At 43.8% G+C, this 24,218-nt stretch overlaps 1 protein-coding gene across 1 annotated transcript; it reads right to left on the bottom strand.

Moving 5' to 3' along the window:
- Positions 1-63: 63 nt before the first annotated feature.
- On the bottom strand, positions 64-16,163 carry LOC114689319 (sodium-dependent glucose transporter 1C-like). The gene is made up of 4 exons (XM_037200521.1): positions 16,118-16,163; positions 6,354-6,442; positions 5,334-5,468; positions 64-1,939 (listed from the first exon to the last, which is right to left on the bottom strand). The coding sequence occupies exons 1-4, from the start codon at positions 16,161-16,163 to the stop codon at positions 899-901; spliced, it is 1,311 nt and encodes a 436-aa protein (XP_037056416.1). The 3' UTR covers positions 64-898.
- Between the last annotated feature and the right edge of the window lie 8,055 nt (positions 16,164-24,218).

Genomic DNA, 24,218 nt, shown 5'->3' with positions numbered 1-24,218 from the left:
CGACGGGTTGTAAGACCCCTTGGTTATGGGGATGGGGCCTAACTGGAGGTCAGTCTCAGCAACCCTAAACTTCAATTATGGCACACAATTTTCTCTCTTGGGTTTCTAAGGAGCCTGGTTAGTACACTACTTCTCTTCCAGTCAGCTTGGAGGTAACACCCTTTGACTAAATCCTACTTCATGTAACTTAATATTTCCTGAGCAAGTTATTAGGAAATCCTTTATAGCTTCAATTTTGCTACTTCTAGTTTCTCGTTCATCAAAACTACTCTCTTCAAGTCTCGTAAGAGAAAATGGATGCTTGGTCATTTGCTCAGCAAAGGCCAATCCATTCTATATCCTATGGTGTCTGCCTACTGGAGCACTACCCAGTTTCTTAAGCACAAATGCCTTTTTGCACACACCACAAAAAACATATTTCCTAATGAGTCCCCCAAACAGGAATCTCATTACAAGATTCCACTGAATGAGAACACTTGGTACATCATGGAATACACTGGAAGTCCAGGAATTTTAAAAACATTTTAGCAGTTACCTTATCTTCATACAGTGACTCTAGAAACTTTGATCCCTGGAAAATGCTGACAATCTGCTTATAGCGCCACCTGGCCATAAGTGAAGTAAGTATGAAGTTATAAAACAATTCATCGTTTCTAAATGTTTGTCCATTTTCTCCTGGTGTATCACAGGGGAGTTGCAACCATTAACTGAGAGGACTCAAACATGGAGGTATTTGGGAATTGCATAGAAGAGTTAGCTGTGGGCTCTGTCAAATCAAAATATTTCTAGAATCCTCTATTACAGAATGCCTCGAATGCTTCATTTCAACTACTTCAAAATCGTCCCATTTCATTTTCCTGCATCTTTCCATTTCTTTTCTTTCTCACGGTCTTTCAGCTCAGTTTGGAAAGCAAAGCTCTCTGGTCCTCACCTTTCTTCTTCCTTTGAGGTGGTGATCCAGGGGTAAGGTGGCTAATTTGTACATCACAGGAAATAAGACAGCAGTTAATATGGCTGATGCAAAGCAGATGTACAGAACTACTGGCAGATCTGGGTAGTGTCCTTGAAGAATTCCTATTACTTCAGGAATCACCATTTCTCCCAGGGTACCACCAATTACTAAGAATGCTGCGGATTTCCCACTTAGGCTGGTGTACTGCTCGATCCAAGAAATGCCACTGGGAAACGTGGTTGCCATGGAGGCTCCGTACACAGATGTGGCGATCCAGAGACAAAGAGGGCTCTTGTGAAAAAGCACCAGAAAGAAAGATGAGACAAGACTGCCAATGTTGCTCAACACGATCATGGTTCCAGGCTGCAAGAATGTTGCAAAGATGATGCCCAGGCCACTGGAGGCTGAGATAGTCCCCCAGAAGATGGAGTTCAAGCCGGCTGCTTCACTTTCTTCCATGCCAACATGGGTGGTGGCAAAGGAGAATAGGAAAGAGTCATAGGTCACCTCGGCTCCAACATAAAGGAAGAAGAAGAGGAAGAGGAGACAGAGTAGGGCCCAGTGATATTTAGCTCTTTGAGCTCCCTCAGCGGATGCTGTGGATTTTTTCCGCCTTAAGCTTTTCTTACAAAACAGACCAAACAGGAAGACAGAGACTACTAAGACATAGGTGCCGATGGGAGCGTAGGTCCAAAGCAGGTTCATGTCCTCAGGCACCGCAAACAGAGAGTCTGAGGTGGCTCCAGAGGATCGGTTCAAGGCTGACCCGTCAAAGCCAGGCTCTGTGTGGTTCTGAGTGGATGCTGTCATACCCCAGGCCAGTTTAGCCAGCAGGGGAGCCAGGAAGGCACCCAAGGCGAAACTGAAGTTCAAGGCCTGCATGTGTGGGGCTCCTTTGTCTCCCCACAGATCCAAGATGAGGACGTTCCCACCTGCAAGTAAAGAAATAATTTGACAGGCATTTTGTGGAGGAAGAGGTATCCATCCCTATTAGAGCGTATTAGGTTCATATCATCTATTTTTTGCTCATGGTACTATCCCCAGTTCTAGAGATGACACTGAAGGGTTCACTGACCTGTATCCACAACACTAACTGAAGCACCAAAGACAGACATCATGACTATCAGAAAGACTGCCTTCTTGCAGAAAGGAATGAGATAAAACCCAGCTGTGGTAGCCAACATTGACACACCTGAGGAAAAAAGACAATAAAGCCAGCTGTAAAAAAAAGTATTCATCAGGGTCCGAGGTCATAGGAACATCATAAACAATTGTAAAAATGCAAAATAACACTGAATTAACTGGTTGGTCTTGGGCTGTGTGTGGTGGTATACACTAACTTTAATCACAACACCTGGGAGGCTGAGGCAGGCAGATCTCTATATGAGTTTGAGGCCAGCATGATCTGCAGAGACAGTTTCAGGCCAGCCAAGACTATAGAGAGAGATCTTGTCTCAAAGACAAACAAATCAAAAAGGCAAAACCACCACTACCACCACCACAACAACAAAATGTTTGATCATGAGTAGATGAGAGATACAGTTGACGTATATGGTGGTTTTATCTAAATCTCTTATAATATTTGCAGACTATAAAAATGTAAAATACCATGACTTGAATACAATTCTATCATTGCTAATGATCAAATTAGAAATTATAACAGAGATAAATTTTATAGTGTATGAAAAGAAGTACTACTTCAAAGAGAATTTTTATATGAGGTGACAATGTAAAAATAAAACTCAACCATTATAATAGGATATAGGAAAACTTTACCAAATCAGTTCATTTGGGGGATAAAGTACAGAAAAAATAGTCTTCTAACCCACTTTGGAAGTAATAATGGTTATTTATTTGTCAGCAAAAAAATTCACTTTGCCTCCAAAGGAGTTTTATCATAGTAATCTAAAATATTTTTCATCATGCCAGTTTATTGAAAAAAGCATGCTAACAGCTCTGCCCTGTTCTCCAGGGTCAGGATCCGAGAGGTTCAGCCTGTGCTCAACTCTGATATGGGCAGCAGGACTCAAGTACAGCCTACGTCAGTTCCCTACTGCCCTGGGTCCCTTCATCTTCAACCCCAAGTCCACAGAGCCTGGCCAGGTTCCAGGAGTCATTCTGACCCCCATGGACAGAAGCCCTGCTCTATCCCCAGACAAGCAGAGCTTCATGGTCAACTAGCGTGTGGGGCTGGAGCAGAGCCTCCATTACAGGAAAGGGCAGCACTGGTCAGAGTTGGCAACATTCATTCCCTAGAAAGAGCTATTCAAGTTTCTAGAAGGTTTGGTATAGGTTCCATCCCATGGAAGCCCAGTTGTCAGGGAGGACGTCCACACCCATTTCCACTGTCGGCCATTCTGAAGTCTATGCTTTTAATGCTTAGAGTCAAGTTAAACATTTGTTTTTTTTTTTTTTTTAAAAAAAAAGCAAAAAGCAGTGTTTACTTACCCAAAAGTAAAAAATGATTCATGTAGTCAAGGAGAACGCCGCCAATCACAGTACCACATATGAATCCAGAAGCACGGCCCACAAAAATGAGAGAGAGGCTGCTGATGTTTTGGTTCACATTTTTTGCCAGATCTTGAAACGTAGGCCCAAGGATGGCAATGCTTATTCCCTAAAATTTAAACCGAGAAGAGCTTTAAACTCACAACCATTAAATTGATATTTATTCAAATGGCAGCATTTTCCATGATAAACAATGGGAGGGGAATTGCAATGTAATGTAGAGGTTCCCTTTATTCAAACAGGACAAAATGTGCAACCCTTTCCTATTAGAGGAATACACTCCTGTGAGTTTTTTCTACTCTATTTTTAAATATTGTCTGGCTTTGGTTGCAATTTTTAGATTTTGAAGAACACCTTACAAGATTTTTCTGCATTTATAGTTAAGATATATAATTTATTCTCAAAATATTTTGTTTTAGATATATTCCATTTACAACTGATATAGGAATTTAGATATCAAAATTAAAATTCTCAAATATCGAGGCAGGTGGATCTCTGTGAGTTCGAGGCCAGCCTGGTCTCCAAAGCGAGTTCCAGGAAAGGCGCAAAGCTACACAGAGAAACCCTGTCTCAAAAACCAAAAAAAAAGAAAAAAAAAATCTCAAACATCAACTTATTGCTCATGCTGATTATGTAAAAAACTCAGTACTTCTGGCATAGGTCTCTCTGAACAACATAAATACAATATGCCGGAAATCAACTATCTGAATGTTTCTAAATCTATAGTCTTCTCTAAGGAAAATCCCAAAGCCACCAGGAAGGAATATAGACTCTAAGGCTTTTAAGGAAATATTACATCACATAAGCAAAATGGTTTTATCAATAAAATGTTGCCTTACACTGTGTTAGCAAGAGCCAAGGGTTGAAGAGGAATCATTGGTGCTTTCGGGGAAACGTTTCTAAGACATCTATCAACATTTCCAGAGTAATTGATGGTAATCGCACTGCTCTGCTGCAAACCAACGTGTCCCCCGTCTTAGCAGCGGGAACCGGGGACTAAGGACGAGAGTGTGGACAGGGCAGCAGCGAGCACCAAGGTCAATAAAAGAGGGCTGAGTCCAGGTTTTTATCAATCCCTTCAAAGGATTCGTGAGACTTCGGCACACAGTGAAGGCTCCCTAGGCACCTGTGGTGTTTTCCTTCGAAGTCCCTCCCACATCAGAGCAGCCCAAGAAGCAAGGCAGGTGTTGGTGATCTGGGGAGACTGAGGCAGAAGTACCACAGTTCAGCCTCCGTCTGGGGCTGCTTAGTGATACAGGGCCTAAAAATTCTAAAATCTTAAAGACCTGACCACCGGATGAAGAAGGAAGTCCCTTTGCTTCTGCAAACTTGCCAGTTGGTTGAACATGCTCAGGCCACCAGGAAGAGGTAATAATTACTATATATTCTCCCAAAGCTAAAGCCAGCACACTATCCCACAGACTTCATGATTATTCTACTGTAATATGGGCCGTTCCTTACACGCACGCACGCACACACACGCGCACTCACACACACACACACACACACACACACGCACGCACGCACTGAACACCTAAGTAACTTGGACTTTGCATGGGTGGTTGCAGAGGAGAGCAGGTGGAGCCCCTGGTCCCCTTTGCTGTATCCCCTGCTATCGCACCCAGGTGACCTTGACAGTTTATAGATGTTGGAAAACACATTAAGGCAACCCAGGCAATCCGTTTGGGTTGACAAAAACCCTCGAAGATTAGAACTGTGCCCATTTTCTAGATGGGGACACAGAGACCCGGGAAGATGAATGCACCCAAACTCCTCCAGTGCAGGCTAGGGAAACTGGTCTGCAGCTGGGGAGTGCTTCTCCCCTGCGGAAGTCTCCTGCCCCAGCCCAGGAAGGGGCAGCCTAGGCTCTCACCAGCCCTATGAAGGCAGCATACAGGACCAGTGTGATGAACCAGGTCAGCCCATTGTTGCGTTCAGCTGCTGGTGCCTTGCGCTCCTTGCGTGTCACTGGGTCCCCGCGGAACTCCAGCTCTGTCTCCAGCTCCAGCTTGGCGGTTTCCAAAGGTCCTGGACGCCCTCACATCCTCCTGGCTAGTAAGATGTGGGCGCAGCCCGCCCCGCCCCTGCGGCCCGAGGCCTCTCCCCATGCCACTTCCCAGGCTACCCTTCCAGGAGGTGTCCATGCTGCAGCCTGCGCCTCTGCTGGGCTCCCAGGGCGGGGGCTCAAATGCAGCCTCAGGACAGAAGACATCCCTATGGCCAAGGAAAATCACTGCCAGACCCACAAGGTGAGGCCAGCCCCCAGGGTCACCAGAGGAGGGAAGAAGGGGAAAGCTTGGCTCTCAGAAACTTGCCAGAGCCCTGCCCCCTGCAGAGAAAACAAAGTCCATCTGCAATTCCTAGCATAAGAAAGTCACTCAAAAGCTGGATGTGGTAGTGCACACCTTTCATTTCAGCACTTAGGAGGCAGAGGCAGGTAGATCTGTGAGTTCGAGGCCAGCCTGGTCTACAAAGGGAGTTCCAGGAAAGGCGCAAAGCTACACAGAGAAACCCTGTCTCAAAAAAACAAAAACGGAAAGAAAAGTCACTCAAAGTTTTGATAGATAAATTATTACATTAATTAAAGGATTAAACACAGCCAGGAAACCAGAGTTGTCCTTGGAGTAGAGCAGTGTGTAGTCGGGTATGAGCTGAAGTCAGATTTCATAGGTGAATAATACATGAATTAAACAGGTAAGTCAAAGGGCAGCTTATAAAGGGCAAGTGTGAATAAATCTTGGTGTAGGCCCATCCTCCCCATTTGGCCAATGTGGGCAGAATGCAGCTGAACAGGGGCAGGGGATTCTAACCCTGGCCCTCAGTGGAACTCCAACCAAGTGCCCACCCTGTGCCTTGCTGCTGAGGTGGATGGAACACAGCTAAACGCACCAACCAGGAGTCGGCCCATGATGCCCAGCAGTTGGGCACTATGATGATCTCCTTGTAATGAGGTAGCATGGCTCAGCACAGCATCACGGCGACCTGAGTGAGACAGGGAGACCCACAGGCAGTCCTGGGGCTGCCCACCCTGGGCTCCATGAAGAGATTTCTAATTTTTTCTCTTTTAGTTTTTTTCACTTTATTTTTGTCCTTTCTTTTTAATTTTGTTTTATTGGTGGTGGTGGGTGTTTGCAGGAACGGATGTGAAGGGATGAGGAATGATTGGGATCAAGATACAAGATGTGAAAGACATAATAATAATAATAATAATAATAATAATAATAATAATAATAATAATAAAACCATAGTGCTGCTTAGTGAAGCGAGCACAGGTTTTGGAGACATGCAAACCTCAGACTGAATTCTGGCTTCTTTTCTCCCGGCTTCACCACTCACGAGAAAACAGCCCCTAGATGTATCTTCCTCCATGAAAACAGCACCTAGCATCCACCTTACAAGGCTTTGGGGTTCAGAGAGAGGATCAAAAACAGTGTTGTTAGTGTGTGTAAAAAGTTACCATTGTAACGAAGCTGGTTCCCCTCATCTGTGTTTTCATGGTCCCCCCACATATTCAAAATTATACAGTTCCTGGTCACGCCATGGTAACTGTAACTTGGTATGTTCAGTATGATATATAGGCTGTTGGCCCAGACACAGAAGAGGTTAAAGGAAATCTTGGGGTGGTAGCTTAGGAACTACATCTGAATTCAAGCTGAATGGTTTTCTCACTGAATGGCTGTTTTAGTAAAGAGGTAGAAAACACCATCCCTACACCATTAACCTTTCCAGGGGGAAGCGTCATAAAGCACCAGTGAGGCCTCAAGTGTGTCCTGTGAACTGTATAACGTCTCATCTTTCTGGTCCCAGGGAGCATCTCACAGAAAAAGTGTCAGAACTTATGCTCACACCCAACCCAATCTATGAAGATAAAATAGGAATACAGAAATAACCAAACTCTTCCTTGTAGAAAGTATGGGGTATCGGGGACATTTTTTCAACACTCGTGCACTTAGGACATTGAATGCTGCTTCTGCTCCTTAGTGGCAGGATTGCCTAAGAGGAGACACAAAGGTCAAAGCGTGCCCAGTGTCCCTAGTACGAAACAAAGGTAAAGAAAGTTCTGTCGTGAGCAGAACACACAGTTGTAAATCCGAGTCACTCAAAGCAGGGATGGCAATTGTTTAGATAGGACATTTAATCTCTTTCAACTTCAACTTCCCCACTTTAAAAATATCTTTTCCAAGGAGTCATAAATGTGGAGTGAGGAGATAAGCATACATGTGAACCATGCTGAGTTGGAAACACTGATCTGTTTCACTGTTCTTGTCTAAGTGCAGAACAGGGCCATGGATCCCAACATCAGGCTTCCAGGTACCCAGTTCCTGCTAGACATACTATTCAGAAAATCTCCTTTCTCCTCTGAGGCAGAGGAGTAGCTATAATAATCTCCATTAGGAAATGTATCAACAATAGACACAGTAAGTCATGTAGCAAGTAACAGTTTCATTGGTGAACTGGTAAGTTTAGAAATTGTCAGAAAGTTCTTGAGGCTGAAAAAAACAAGGATTGTACATGTCATTTTTATAGCAACAGTGTGAAATGAAATGCTACTCACATTGTAGGAACCTCATGTAAGTGTGCAACACTCAAAATCATGAAGATATTCTTGACTAATTTCAAGCAGAAATATATTTTAGATAGACAGGTCATCTTCAAACCCTTCAGAGATCTATAGAATATGGCATTTAAGATGTTTTAATAACATAGATTTTTTCTTTTCTTTTTAAAAAGATTTATTTATTTATTTATTTATTTATTTATTTATTTATTTATTTATCATAATACAGTGCTCTGTCTGCATGTTTGCCTGCAGGCCAGAAAAGGGCACCAGATCTCACTACAGATGGCTGTGAGCCACCATGTGGGTGCTGGGATTTGAACTTAGGACCTCTGGAAGAACAGCTAGAGCTCTTAACCTCTGAGCTATCACTCCATCCACCTTTTTTTTTTATGACTATGAGACATGTCTGCTCCTGGCAGCACCAACCTACTTCAGAAAAGATATGGGCATTGAAGCGCCTCCACATGGAGTTAACTTTCACTGTGGCAAAAGTTAGCCACTGAGCAAGAAAGTTCCCCCACACTGACTGCTGACAGTATGCTGTCCAAAATGGACAAGCAGGACACACACACACACACACACACACACACACACACACACACACACACACATGTGCACATGTGCACGGAATGCAGATCCTTGACAAGACAAGTGTGCTTACAGCTTTGGCAACTGGTGTCCTCTGAGGCCAGGACAATATGATACCATCGCTGAAGTGGCTCTGCAATCTGGAAAAGGTACAGTGTCCCTTCCTTTGAAGGCAGCTGAACAGGCAGTGGACCGATTTGCTCCTGGTGTGCAGAGGAACAGTAGCTGGAGTGGTTGTACTTGGAGGAGTAACTAGGCTGACAGTCTGGCCTCTCAATGGTAGACTGGCATTGAAAAAAGGAGATGAAGGCACCCACAAGCTGAGAAGACTGGGAAGCCTAATTTCAAAAATATCAGCAATTTCTAGAATTTAAAATCCTGAATCATGACATGACACTGATGGAATTCAAGTTTATTTGGTACAAGGAATACTTGCACCTAATGTGGGGTCAAGCAGTAGACCTTGCACACCTTCTGCTTCACAAATGAGTCTGTCAGATATGCTAAGCCTGTAGGCTGAAGATAATGTCCCAACACTGCAGAGAAACCTCAGGTGACTGTCCAGGAGGCTGGCTGTTTCTGTCATAACTCACATTTTTTGGAAGTTGCTTGTTTGCATTTCCTGTTTTACTAGGTAATATTATTTCCTTCTTGGGTCTCTGAGGGAGTTGAAGATTAGATAGTTGGAGTTATAGTTTTCCTTGTTAAGAAATTTCAGAAAAGAAACTCACTAAGAGATGTAAAGTGTATAAAATTGAAAGACATCATAAGATAGTTTTCTGTTGGTAATATAAGTTAGGATAGAAAGTGAATTAGGTACATTTTGGTCTCATCAAAATAGGGTAGATAATGGAATATTTTCACTGAATTTATCAAATACAAATGGACTAGACACTGTTGATGTTCTTATTTCTTGTATATATTGTATATAGTTATTGTACTTATTGTATATAGGTTTTCTTATATTAGCTATAACTTTTTTATACAAAAAAGTTGTATAAAGTTGTATACTTTTAGACAAAAAAGGGGAAATATGGTGATATTTTATTTGTGCTCTAATAAATAAAGCTTGCCTGGAGATCAGATGAAAAAGCCAGCCATTATATTAAACAGAGGTTAGGCAATGATAGCACACACCTTTAATCCTATCACCAGGCAGGCAGGGATCTGTGTGGATCTCTGTGAGTTCAAGGCCACACTGGGAACATAGCCTGGTGTGGTGGCACATGCCTTAAAGTCCAACACTAGTTAACCTTGGAGGTCTGTAGGTCTGTACAGACAGACAGGAAGTGACAGAGCTGGGCAGGAAGAGGAAGTGATGTAGCTGGACAGAGAGGGCAAATCAGAGGGCAGAACAGCAAGGCATATAGGCATGGGTAGACAGAAGTAACTCACTTTTGGAAGCTGTGGAGTTGTGAGGTGAGGTTAGTTGTGGCTTTCCCTATTTCCTGATCTCTCAGGTTTTCACCACTATATCTGGCTTCGTGTTTTTTATTTAATGTGACCATTTAGAGATCTGTCTATACTACTCTTTAAGAGTGTTAGGTCTCAAACCCAGGACAAATCTCACTCACTACCTGTGGCTCCTCCCAGCACTTCCCACTCCGCTCCCTAACCTGAACCTCTCCCTCCCAGGGATGGGGCTTCTGCTTCCCCTCCCCCAGCCTGATCCTTCTACAACAGTCTCTTGCACAGCTGCCTCTCTTCTCTCATGGTCTGGTTTAGTCTGCCAGCCATGTTCAGCCTGGACTCTCCCCTCTTCCTGCTTTCTCCCTTTATATCTGCCCTAAAAATCTTGTCCATGCTTCAGGAGTACTCATGTCCTCCTCCTTTGATTTCATTTTTTCATGCAAAGAGGAAGCACAACTACCGTTGATTAGCTGGAGTAAAACCACAGTGTATTAGCCTGCCTGGGCAGGAGTCAGCGAGCTGCAGAGTCTGGAATTGCCTATGTTGTGGCAGAACGTCCAGCGACAGAATCCATCTTCCTGTCCCCTTGGCCAAGCAGCGGCGATGGTGACAGGAAACAGGGCATCTCTCCATCCCTGCTTGTCCTTCCGAGAGAATGCACAGGAAGATCACCACAACGAGCACAGCTTCTGCCGCCTGCCCATCAGCTCTGCCCTGCAGAGGCTCCTGTTTTCTGCCTTCCCAAAGGCACTGCTTCTCCACTTTGCCTGAGGTTACATTACAGAGGAACTTAAAGGTCAGTGCTCAGGCCCCGCTGCCAATCAGTGGGCATTGCAGTGTACAGTGCTGGGCATTGGTAAATTTGGAACACTGCAGGTAGTTCTTACATCAGTCAGGGGTCAAAATCCATGGAACCAAAGACTTATCTCTGGTGCTGGGGACAAGAAGACACGGCAGTCACCATTTTCCTGGGTCCTTTCTCCTCCTGGGGCTCATGGGTTTTAGAGGGGCAGGAACAGATGGCCTTTTGCCCACTTCAGCATCACTAAGCACGTCTCATATCACAGTCTAGAGAAAAGCACTTTGCACTCCAAGATAAGAATGGCGGTGTCAATCTATTGATTGTGTGTTTAATACAATAAAACCTCGATCACTTCTCATAAACCTGGACCTTACAAAGGCAGTTCTGTGGGGTTTTCTGTAGCTGCATTTGCTCTTACGAGGACTTGTGATCTTCAGGAACATGACGGCCATGGATGTTATTGTCAATTCCTCTTCAAATAGAGTACTGCACATTAGAAACTTTCAGTTTTGTTTTGCTTTCCATCAAGTACTTTTATTTTTCAGTTAAGCCTTCTCAAGCTCCCATAGCAGGTAAACTGTCCTTTCTGGAATGCCTCTGCCCCTGAGTCACTTCAACAAAGTAAGTGTCTTGGCTGAAGAGGTGGCTCAGTGTGTAGTGTTTTCTGGGCAAGGCTGGCTACCTAAGTTCAATCATGTAAAAGTGGATGGAAAGAACTGACTGTACAGAGTTGACCTTTGGCCTCCATATGCATGGAATGTGTACGCGCACACACACACACACACACACACACACACACACACACACAAATAATTTAAAAATAAAGCAAGGTCAAAAGGCTCAAACATTGTCTGGACTCAGAAGAGGACATGCTCCTCCCAGAATTAGCATTTTCTGTAAGTGATAAGGGACAGGGCTAAAAACTGAAACTCCTGGTAGATAAAGAGAAACACTTTAATTCAAGTTAAAAGAGCTAGCCAGCAGTGTGCCTAAGCTATGCTGAGCATTCAAAGTTAATAATTAGTCTTTGTATCATGATTTGGGAGCAGGTTGGTGGCCTAAAAGAAAAGGTCTGGTACAGTGCCCTCTTCTGGTCTCCAAGGGTACCTGCACACACATGGACTACACACACACACACACACACACACATACACACACACACTTAGTAAATAAATTTTAAAAATAGAATCTACTAACTTTGAAGAATAGACTTTTTCAAAAAGAAATTTGCAATTAGATGTTTGTTTAAATTCCATTTGAAAAGAAGGACCTTGTTCCCAGGGTCTGCTGGTGTCCTTCAGGTACCCATTGACAGTAGTCACTGAGCCCTGTCTACCCTGGAATAGACTAAAAGTGAAATTTCCCACTGAGTGGTAAGTGCTCCTGCTCTCAGAGTAGTGTGTGTAGGAGTGTGAGAGAGCCAGCGCTCTAGGAGGGAGCAGTGGATCAGACCTCAAGCCAACCCATTCACCCATTCACAGATTGACCAGAAACTCCAGCGGGTGGTCTCAATAGAACAATGGCGTGAAGATGGGCAGTGGTGGGGCACACCAGGCAGATCTCTGTGAGTTCAAGGCCAGCCTGGTCTACAGAGCCAGTTCCAGGACAGCCAAGGCTACACAGAGAAACTTTATCTTAAAGGACCAAAATGAATTAAATAGAACAATGGCATTTACTCCTTGTGTGCCCGGTTACACAATGTCCTTTCAACATCTAGACAGAAGTACACAGAGATGGGAGCCTAGGGAGAGGAGGAGGGAACACTTCTAAAGAAGGGCAGAGATGCTGTGAGAGGCAGAGACTATCCCAGTCCTTGGTTCTCTAGCACACAGCTCTCCTTCCAAGGCAGCTCAAGGAGAGAACAATGCATATGATGCAGCACTGTTCACTTAGCAGAAGATTGGGATCCAACCCTGTAGTAGTCAATACTTGATAAATACATGAGAGATTGCTTGATATGGAAAGGATTGATTGGGGCTCACAGTTGCAGAGGTTTCATTTGGTACTCAACTATCTCTGTTGTTTTGGGTCCTATGGTAAGAAGGATCTGTGGTTGTTTGTCTTGGCTTTTTTTCAGGGACCCACCATCCAGCTCACAAATCAATCACACAATTATATCCTCAATTATAAATGTATGGCCTTAGCTTGGCTTATTTCTTGCCAGCTTTCCTTAACTTAATTATCTCATCTACCTTTTACCTCTGGGTTTTCCCCTTTCTCTTACTTCTGTAAATCTTACTCTTATTCAGTGACTTGCTATGTTGCTGGTTGTCTGGCTCCTGGATCCTCCTCCTTTTCTGGCTTCTAGGTCTCTCCTCTCCAAGATTTATCCTTCTATTTATTCTCTCTGCCTTCTCCCCACAACCATCCTTTCTCCTGCCTTGCCACTGAACATTCAGTTCTTTATTAGACCATCAGGTGTTTCAATGAGACAAAGTAACACAGCTTCACTTAAACAAATGCAACACAAACAAATGTAACATACCTTAGGATAATAATCTACATTTCCCCCTTTTTGCCTAAATAAAAATAAAGGTTTTAACTTAAACATAGTAAGACTGTATACAATAACAATTATCAAATAAGGATTACATTCACAATGTCCAGGAAATTTAAAGAAAACATCACATTGTCTATTATATCTTAGTGAATCCAAAGTTTTGCACCTAATTTACTTTCTATCATAACTACGGAAATCTACAACTATAACTATCTAGTCTTCAATGCCATCAAAGACCAAGAAGGATGTAATATTATCTAACAAGAGAGACATTTGGGTGACATTTACCTAGACACTCACCCAAAGTTCCTCTGCAATGTTGGGGCATCTATCTTCAGCCTACAGGTACATAGTATCTGGCAAAGTTTTCAGTTAAGCAGGAAATTTGAAAGGCTGTCCTGTCTTGTATTGGCAAAGATCAGTTGCTTTTCTTAGTTCCCTCCAGCTTATCTGACATACTCTTCTGTGAAGCAGGAATTTTGAAAGACTGTCCTGCCTTGTTTTGGCAAAGTTCAACAATCATTTTCCTGTGTGTCCTGCATGTCCAGTCTGCATAGCACATTTTCAACAGTCAAAGGCAAGAACAGTTTCTTTGCCCAGTGTCTAACCTTGCCACAGTGAAAGCAAACTCCATAAGGAGTTTCTTCAATGCCCATCATCTTCTCTGAAGTAAATTAGTGCTGCCAGGAGCAGATGTGTCTCATTGTCATTAAAAACTTTAAATTAACAAGGTATTTTAAATGCCATATTCTATAGGCCTTTGAAGTATTTGAAGACCATATATCTAAAAGATATCTATTTAACCTAGAAAACATGCCTAACATATTTAAATTTGGTTGTTATAAATGACTAACTACTGACCTATGCTTCTTGATTGTCCTATATAGTTTATTATAATAGCTTCCAAAATCTAGGACTTTACCTTATATTTTTAAATGATCTGCATAGATACAACATGTAAACAAGAGTAGAAACATATATACAATATGTGGTAACAAAAAAACAACCATAAATTTGTATCGGTATACAAAAACCCTTTAGACAAGAATAGAAACATATATAGAGTGTAACAAAATAACTTTAAAATTATATCAATATACAAAAATTCTTTAAACAAAAGTAGAAATATATAAACAATGTAAAAAAATTAACTTTAAGTTTGTATCAATATAGTATATTCCCTTAAATGATAACAAACATCCATAGCCCACCAAATAACCAAAAGCTTCCCACACCCCTCCTGAGAATGTGGATATAGTTTTCTCCATATTGCTTTCTGCTGTTTGTGAATGAAGCATCTTTAGGGTCACAGAGAGAAAGTTTTGAGATAATGACCAAGTCCTGGGAAGACCAGCAATAACCTTTGCTAATAGATATCACCTGTCAAGTTTCAAGAGGTCTCACCTAATCAAATCTGATCCATATTAACACTGGAGGAATCCACAGCCTCTAGCTCCTGTGGAAACAAAACTCCAAAGCATTTTTTAATCCCATTTGAAAAATACATTTTTTTACTTCTTTTTTAAGATAGCCCTAAAGTATCCATGTTGATTCAATTTAGCAGTCCAGTTCACAATCCCATGTATCCTAGAAGCTGTCTTTTGCTTCTCTACAATCAAAAACTTCAAAATCAACACAATAACATACAGGATCCAGACTCCCCATGTTTTTCCCATCTCTATATGGCTTATTCCTTTTTACTATTTTACTTCTCTCTTTAAAGATTTTATTATTTTAAACTATTTCTTTCTTTCTATGATTGCCCATACCCTTTTTCTTTCTTTCTTAAGCCTACCCACACTGTTAAACATATTGTAACCTGTTTAGAGGTTTTTCCATCTAGACCTATTTTATTGCATATCTTCAGCCTATTTAACCATGTGAGTAAACCTTTAAGCTGCTAACCTACACCTGGATTCTGCGCAAGCAGCTCTCAGCTGGCTCTGCCTGCTTCTGGGGTTGTAAAAACCAAGCATGAAACTCAGGGCCTGTTGGATGCTTGTCTGACCTGGAACTACATTCTACCTTCCTAGAGCTCTAGAATGCCAATGTTTACACTGCAGCAGGTGTCTTTACTTAGTTTTTTGTTTCTACTTAATGTACTAGCTGCTCAAGGGCTCACTGACCAGCAGAAGCTGTCCAGTCAAAACTCTTAAAGGAGCCATTTTTTTTTCAAGTTTTCTTGGGCCCTATGGAAATAAAGCCCACATTGGTATGCCAAAATATTGTTGTTGTTTCTGCTCTTTTGCAGGCCTGTCACCCAGCTCCCAAATAAATAACACATGGAGGCTTATTCTTAATTATAAATGTCTGGCCTTAGCTTGGCTTATTTCTTGCCAGCTTTCCTTAACTTAAATTAGCCTTTCTACCTTTTGCCTCTGGGCTTTTCCTGTTCTCTTACTTCTGTAAATCTTACTGTTACTCTGTGACTTGCTGTATGGCTGTGTGGCTGGCTCCTGACCTCCTCCTCCTCTCTGGCTCCTAGGTATCTCCTCTCCCAGACTTCTCCTTCTACATATTCTCTCTGCCTACCAGCCCTGCCTAGCCTTTCTCCTGCTTTGCCATTGGCCATTCAGTTCTTTATTAGACCATCAGGTGTTTTAGACAGGCACAGTAACACAGCTTCGCAAGAGTTCAATAAATGCAACATAAATAAAAGTAACATACCTTAAAATAACATTCTACAACAAGGATCACCATGGAAAAGTGTGGGGTGAGGCAGATCCACTCCCCTCATAGAGGCCAAGAAACAGATACACGGACAGACAGGTACAAGAAACATCCTCAAAGGCTCACCTCCAGTGCCCTTATACAAGTAGACCACACCTCCTAACATCTCCATCACGTCTCAAATCCTAACACACACCATGAAAAACAGTACTTCAAGGATAAGATGGTCTTTGGGTCTGTAGCGCCTAGCACTTGGAAAGATCTCAAAACGAGACAGTGGTTGGTTACTCCCACAAGCTCTGTACCACTGTTTCACCAGCACGTCACACAGACTGGAAACAATCCTTGTGAAAGTGTGTTTCTGTATTCTCTTCCTATGGCTGGTCTCTTCTGGATAAATAAGATTAGGACTAAGCCCAAATAGTAAAGCTCAAAGAGCGTCAAATATGAAAAATAGAATTGTCATATCCACTTCTTACTCTGATAAATCTTTGGGTTTTTTTTCCCCTCAGAGGTTTGAAAACAGTATTTGAAGTGATTCCCAGCATTATATTCACAGTAACCAAAAAAGTGGAAGCAACTCAACTGTCTACCTACAGATGCACCTGAGTGTAACTGAAGTTTTCCTGGTCCTGCCTGGCCCACAGTCAGGACAAATCTCTCTTACCCGCCAGTCCCACAGCCGCCCAGACCCAAGCAAACACACAGAGACTTACATTACTTACAAACTGCATGGCTGTGGCAGGCAGGCTTCTTGCTATCTAGTTCTTATATCTTAAATTAACTCATTTCTATTAGGCTATAAGTTGCCACGTGGCTCGTGGCTTACCAGTACCTTACATCTCACTTCTCCTGGTGGTGGCTGGCAGCATCTCCTCACTCAGCTTTCCACTTCCCAGAATTCTCCTCTCTCTTTGTCCCACCTGTACTTCCTGCCTAGCTACTGGCCAATCAGCACTTTATTTATTTACCAGTCAGAGCAACACATTCAGAGCATACAGAACATCCCACAGCACCTGGGCTAAACATGGAAAGCAATGCTGACACATGTTACAACATGGGAGAGCGTGAAGACATGATAAGGGCAAGAAGCTAGTAAAAAAGAGATGTGATATCGTTCCACTCATATAAGGTACTGACTCAAATCACAGGCAAAGAATTTAGAATGGTGGCGATCAGTGGCAGCATGGGTAGTGAAAACCCAGGGAAATGCCATGACAGGCTCCTAATAATTATTAAGAACTAGGCTTCAGCTCACAAACAAAGGGTAATCAATCACCATGCCTTTGATGGTAAGGACAAGGGATGAGGGGAATTGTACTTATTAGGCTTGGGTCAACCCCCCCTCACCCTCCACACAGTACCTCAAGGCAATAACCAAATAAGTACAAGGCTTGGGACTTGTCCAGCCTTGCCCAAGAATGGAAAAGCTATAACCTTAGCCAACCCCTGCTAGTCCTAACCCATTAGAAATGTACTAATATGATTGCCACTTATATAAGCCAATCCTAAATAAAATGATCTCACTGCCTTTAAAATACCTTTAGATGTGTATAAAAGGAGCCTGCAAGTTTTTCTTAGGGGTCGCCCTTTTCCCCTTTGTGTTAAATGTGTGACCCCAGCATGCTTGAGATAATAAACTCTCTTGATGATTGCATACATGGATGGTGGTCTTTTGTGGGGACTTCTTGCAGACACTAACATATGGTGCATGGGCCAAGAAGTCCCTCCAAGACTTCTGACAGGTGAGTGTTTGAAAATCTGGCTGGTAAGTGAGTGCTCTTTGTGTGTCTCAGTCTGTCCTTTGTGTTCTTTGTTCTGTTTTCTGGGAAAACTTGAGCTAACTGAATCTGGCCTAGGCCTGCCAAGTAGACACACTTCTGGCATTCATGCCACATGTCTCTGACTTACCTGGAGGGGACTGGATCCCCCTGATTGAGCTGGGATAGAACAGCAGGTCGCTTCTGCAAAAATCGGCTCGCAAACCGCGAGGTAGGCCGTTGTCCTGACTTTGGTTACTGTTTAAGGCACTGCAGTGGTACTTGTCTGCCTGAATTGTTGTCTGCTTTTGTCTACTATCCTTTCTTATCCTAGAGGAGATGGGACAAGCCACATCCACCCCTACCCCCTTAATATCCTGTTTGACAACTTCAAGGACTTCCAGGCCCAAGCTGATGACTTAGGGTTTGTGGTCTGGAAAAGTAAACTCTCCATTTTTTTTTTTCAGGAAGGAATGGCCCATGCTCTGTGTGGGATGGCCAGAGGAGGGGACTTATAGCCTCCCAACCATCTATTGAGTTAAGAACATAGTATATGGGTCACCAGGGCACCCTGATCAGGTCCCCTACATAACCATTTGGCAGTTCCTTATAGAGAAGCACCCTACATGGTTGAAACCCTTCCTTCCTCCCCAAAGACAGTTATGGCAGTAGCCAATGAAAAGAAGCAGGAGCCAAGCCTTCTGTGCCTTGTCCCCTGTCCTCCTGTCTCCAAGTGACCTGGAGGAGGACTTCTTCTCAGTCCCACCTCCCTGCTTCTAAATGGCTAAGGAAAGAGAGGCAGGGGTAGGGCAGAGACACCAGGGGCAGGGTGGGGGCGAGACACCAGGGGCAGAGGGAGGGGGGACATGAGGGGCAGGGGGGGGCAGGGACACTAGGGGCAGAGGAGGGGGGACATGAGGGGCAGGGGAGGCAGGGACACCAGGGGCAGAGGGAGGGGGGGCAGGGGCAGGGGGAGGGGGGACATGAGGGGCAGGGGAGGGGGCACATGAGGGGCAGGGGAGGGGGCAAATGAGGGGCAGGGGGACGGCAGGGACACCAGGGGAAGGGAAGGGGTGGAGGCACTAGAGGAGGCCAGAGGAGTGGTAATAGGGAAGGAGGGGGATTAAGGAGCCCTCCACACACAAGAACACTAGGGCTTGGAGGGAGGAGTCACTGGCCAAGCCTGACGCCATGCTTCTCCCACTGCTCTCTGTGGGACCACCTGATGGCAATGGCAGGCATCAGCTGGTCCATTGGCTTTTTGCCACTAGTGATTTATATAACTGGAAGAAGCAGAACCCTAAATTTTCCGAGGAGCCTGCAAGGCTCATTGGCCTGTTAGATTCTGTGCATTTTACTCACCAGCTGACATGGGATGATTGCTACCAGTTACTCCAGGTCTTCTTCAATACTGAGGAGAGGGAACGGATTCTGGGAGAGGCCTGGAAATTGGTTCCAGGCCCAGATGGAAGACCATCTACTAATGCAGACCTCATGAGTCCTGGTTTTCCCCTGACAAGAAGGGACTGGAACTTCAACATGGAGGATGGTAGGGAGATGTTGAAAGTCTACTGCCAGGCTCTAATGAAAGGTGTCCAGGATGTGGTGAGGCCACCCACAAATTTGTCCAAAGTAAGTCAAATGTACCAGGGGCCCAAGAAAATGCCAGAAGCCTTCTTGGAGAGATTGATAGAAGACTACAAGACCTATACACCCTTGGATCCAGAAGTGCCAGCCAATATATCTGCAGTCACCCTGGCTTTTGGCAACCAGTCAACTCCAGACATCCACCGTAATTTACAAAGACTAGAAGGTTTTGAAGGTAAAAGGTTGGCTGAACTCACTTCGGCTATAGGAAGAATATTTAATAATAGAGAGACACTGGAAGATAGACGGACCAGAGGGCAAATAAAGGCTTCAGATCAGCAGACACAAGGACTCACCAAGGTCCTCTTGGCTGCATCAGGTGATCCTGAAGCTAAGAGACAGGCAAGGAAATTGGCTTTTGGAAACTCAGATTAGGGAGGGAAAGGCCTAAAAGACAAGGCCAGGCAATAAGCCCAGCTTACAAAGAGATCGATGAGCCTACTGTAAGAAACTGGGTCACTAGAAAAATGAATGCCCTGAATAACAAGGCTCAAAAGCAGAGCCAATAGAGGTACTAGAACTGGAAGAAATGAGCAATTGAGGGGGATGGAAACGGGGCTGGGTTCTTCCCCACGCCGTGGGTAACCTAAAGGTAAAGGAGAAACCGTAGATTTTTCTGGTAGACACTACAGCACAGCATTCCATCCTAAAATGACCTTTGAACAAATGTCCCCAAAGCAATCCTGGGTACAAGGGGCCACAGGGATGAACCAGTGCTCAATGGACTACCCAAAGATCAGTAGACATAGGAAAGGGCTGGGTGACCCACTCTTTCATGATCATCTCTGAATGCACATACCCAGTACTGGGGAGAGACTCATTGAACAAGATGGGGGCCCACATCCATTCTGACCAGACTGGAATATCAGTGACTGACCAAAAGGGAGAGGCACTACACATGTTCACAGTGTCACTCCTAGATGAATATAAGTTGTTTTTGAGCCCCCTCCAAATAGAAATGACAACAGAGACCCCCTACAAAGATGGCTCAACAAATTCCCCAGGCATGGGCAGAGACTAGGGGTCTGGGCTGGCAACACACTTGCCTCCACACTAGTACAGCTGAAAGCTGATGCAATACCAGTGCACATCAGATAATAACCAATGCCTAGAGAGGCCAAACGGGGGATTACCCCTCATTACATCAAGCGCCTCAGAGACCTGGGTATCCTGATCTCTTGCCAATCAGCTTGAAACACACCCATTAAAAAGCTCAACTTTAATGACTACTGACCTCAGAGATGTTACCAAAAGGGTTGAAGACATCCACCCCACTGTAACTAACATTTACATACTTCTTAGTGCCTTGCACCCGGAAAAGACTGTCTACACTGTGGTAGATCTTAAGTTGCCTTCATCAGCCTGCCACTGGACCCAGCCAGCCAGCCCTTGTTTGCCTTCAAATGGACAGGTGCAGAAGAGGGATTCAATGTACAACTGACTTGGACACTACCCCAGGGTTTCAAAAACTCTTCCACCATCTTTGATGAAGCCCTCCATGAGTACTCGGGTGAGTACTGACAGACCCACCCTCGTATCAGCCTATCACAGTATGTGGATGATCTCCTAACAGTGGCTGACATCTTGGAAACCTGCAAAGCTGCCACTGAGGAACTGCTCACAACGTTGGGAGACCTGGGATTTCGTGTGTCAGCGAAGAAAGCTCAACTCTGCCAGACTGAGGTAACTTATCGGGGACACATACTCAAGGGGAGGTAAGAGATGGCTCTCAACAGCAAGAAAGGAAACTATCCTGAGGATCCCTAGGCCTAGCAACCATCCAGAGGTGAGAGGAATCCTGAGTTCTGCTGGGTTCTGTAGACTCTGGATCCCGGGGTTTGTTGAGTTGGCACAGCCCCTAGATGAGGCCCCAAGGGGAGGGAAGGCTCCCCATGACTGGACCCCACAAATGGAGAAAGCCTTTGGTGAAAGCAAGGCAGCTCTACTAAATGCACCCGCTTTAGCGTTACCAGATGTCACCAAACCCTTAAACCTGTATGTGGACAAGAAAAAGGGAGTTGCCAGGGGTACTGGCACAAGTCATTGGCCCACGGAAGAGCCCAGTGGCCACTGATGCCCCCCTTGCCTCCGTATAATAGTGACAAACCCTAAAAGTGACCCCCCCACTTCTTGCTATGAATGGGGTTCCTAAACACGCTCCCCATAGATAGCTAACTAATGCTTGGTTGGACCATTATGACTCTTTTGTTATGGGGAAGGGCTTAACGACGGGTTGTAAGACCCCTTGGTTATGGGGATGGGGCCTAACTGGAGGTCAGTCTCAGCAACCCTAAACTTCAATTACGGCACACAATTTTCTCTCTTGGGTTTCTAAGGAGCCTGGTTAGTACACTACTTCTCTTCCAGTCAGCTTGGAGGTAACACCCTTTGATTAAATCCTACTTCATGTAACTTAATATTTCCTGAGCAAATTATTAGGAAATCCTTTATAGCTTCAATTTTGCTACTTCTAGTTTCTCGTTCATCAAAACTACTCTCTTCAAGTCTCGTAAGAGAAAATGGATGCTTGGTCATTTGCTCAGCAAAGGCCAATCCATTCTACATCCTATGGTGTCTGCCTACTGGAGCACTACCCAGTTTCTTAAACACAAATGCCTTTTTGCACACACCACAAAAAACATATTTCCTAATGAGTTTCCCAAACAGGAGTCTCATTACAAGATCCCACTGAATGAGAACACTTGGTACATCATGGAATACACTGGAAGTCAGGAATTTTCAAAAACATTTTAGCAGTTACCTTATCTTCATACAGTGACTCTAGAAACTTTGATCCCTGGAAAATGCTGACAATCTGCTTATAGCGCCACCTGGCCATAAGTGAAGCAAGTATGAAGTTATAAAACAATTCATTGTTTCTAAATGTTTGTCCATTTTCTCCTGGTGTATCACAGGGGAGTTGCAACCATTAACTGAGAGGACTCAAACATGGAGGCATTTGGGAATTGCCTAGAAGAGTTAGCTGTGGACTCTGTCAAATCAAATATTTCTAGAATCCTCTATTACAAAATGCCTTGAATACTTCATTTCAACTACTTCAAAATCGTCCCATTTCATTTTCCTGCATCTTTCCATTTCTTTTCTTTCTCACGGCTTTCTATGCTCAAGTTTAGCGAAGTCCCGAAAATAGGCTCTCTTCTCTTCTGACCTTTCTTCTTCCACCATGTGAGAAGTAATGAGTGATTTAGGTACCGTTAAGATCTGAATCAGCTAAATTTTAGTACATCACCAGGAATATATATGACAGTAGCAGAGTAAGGAAATGTAAATGGACTAAGAATGCTATAATGTCCATAATGATATCCGTATATACATATAGACGGCAGATGCGTGCATAGCGAATATGTTTCCTTGAACAGTAGTTTTTCTCTTATTTATACAATATCTCCGGTTTCTTATGACCCTTCTATTCGCATCCTTCTTCCACATAGACTAACTTAGGAATATTTCTAAATTGCGGCCGTTTTTTAACAACATTCGTACATTCTTTGTCAATAGTTAAATGACAGACCATTGCCATTCACTATGAAGTCATTCTGGCGATATGTCACAGTCTAATAGGCTTTTGAAGGAAGTGTGTGTAATTCATGCCAGTCAAGAAGAGTTACCGAGACTGAGCATTAGAACAGGATATGGTTGCCACCTCGTAAAATGCTACCAAGTACACAACAACAAAGTGTGTTTGCTTGATTAACCCAGAGACGACATAAGAGGTCGTTGCCTGATAATGGAGAAGCACAGAATTAACAAGAAGAAGACATAAATGATAGAACTGATAGCGTATCTTGCTCAATAGCGTGGCACTCCTCATAATACCGATGATGGTACGCAGATGTCAATAGCTACTAGTACATGTTCGAACAGTAATGGGTGTGCCAGCCCACTAGTGGAGCTGAGATATGATTTTGAGATCCTGCACTAGTGTAACGATGCATCATGTCTAAAGCCGGCTCTTTTCACAATATATCTTCTACGATGCCAAATCTTAATAATCTTTGAGGTTGGGTGCAAAGTAAATAGGAAGAGATCATAGGTCCACCTCAGGCGCCAACAAATAAAAGGAAGAAGAAGAGGAAGAGAGACAGAGGTAGCCCAAAGCATGATATTGATAGAAACTACTTTGAGCTCCCTCAGCGCGATGCTGTGGATTTTTTTCCGCCGTTAAGCATTTTCTTACAAACAGACCAAACAGGAAGACAGAGACTACTTAAGACATAGGTGCCGATGTGAGCGTAAAGGATCCAAAGCAGGTTCTGCCTCAGGCACCGCAAACAGAGAGTCTGAGGTAAGGCTCCAGAGGATCGTAAATTCAAGGCATGACCCGTCAAAGCCAGCTCTGTGTGTTAACTGAAGTGGATATGCTGTCATTCACCCCAGCCAGTTAGCCAGCAGGGAGCCAGGAAGCACCCAAAGGAGAGCGACATGAAGTTCAAGCCTGAATATGTGGGCTCCTTTGTCTCCCCACAGATCCAGATGAGCGATATCCCCACACCCATGCAAGTAACAAAGAAATATATTTGACAGGCATTTTGTGGAGGAAAGAGGTATCCTCCTATTTAAGCGTAAATATTAGGTTCATATGCATCTATTTATTAGCTCATATGGTACCATATCCCCAGTTCTAGAGATGACACTGAAGGGTCACTGAGCCTCTATCCACAACACTAACTGAAGCACCACAAACAGACATTCATCTAAAATTCAGAAAGACCTGCCGCTTTCTCTGCAGAAAGGAATGAGATAAAAACCCAGCTGTGGTAGCCAAACATTACACACCTGAGGAAACTAAAGAACAATAA

Source organism: Peromyscus leucopus, chromosome 8a (genome assembly GCF_004664715.2).
Source record: "Peromyscus leucopus breed LL Stock chromosome 8a, UCI_PerLeu_2.1, whole genome shotgun sequence".
NCBI lineage: Eukaryota > Metazoa > Chordata > Mammalia > Rodentia > Cricetidae > Peromyscus > Peromyscus leucopus.
The sequence above is the reverse complement of the archived record's forward strand: the minus strand, read 5'-3'. Positions and strand labels throughout refer to the sequence as shown.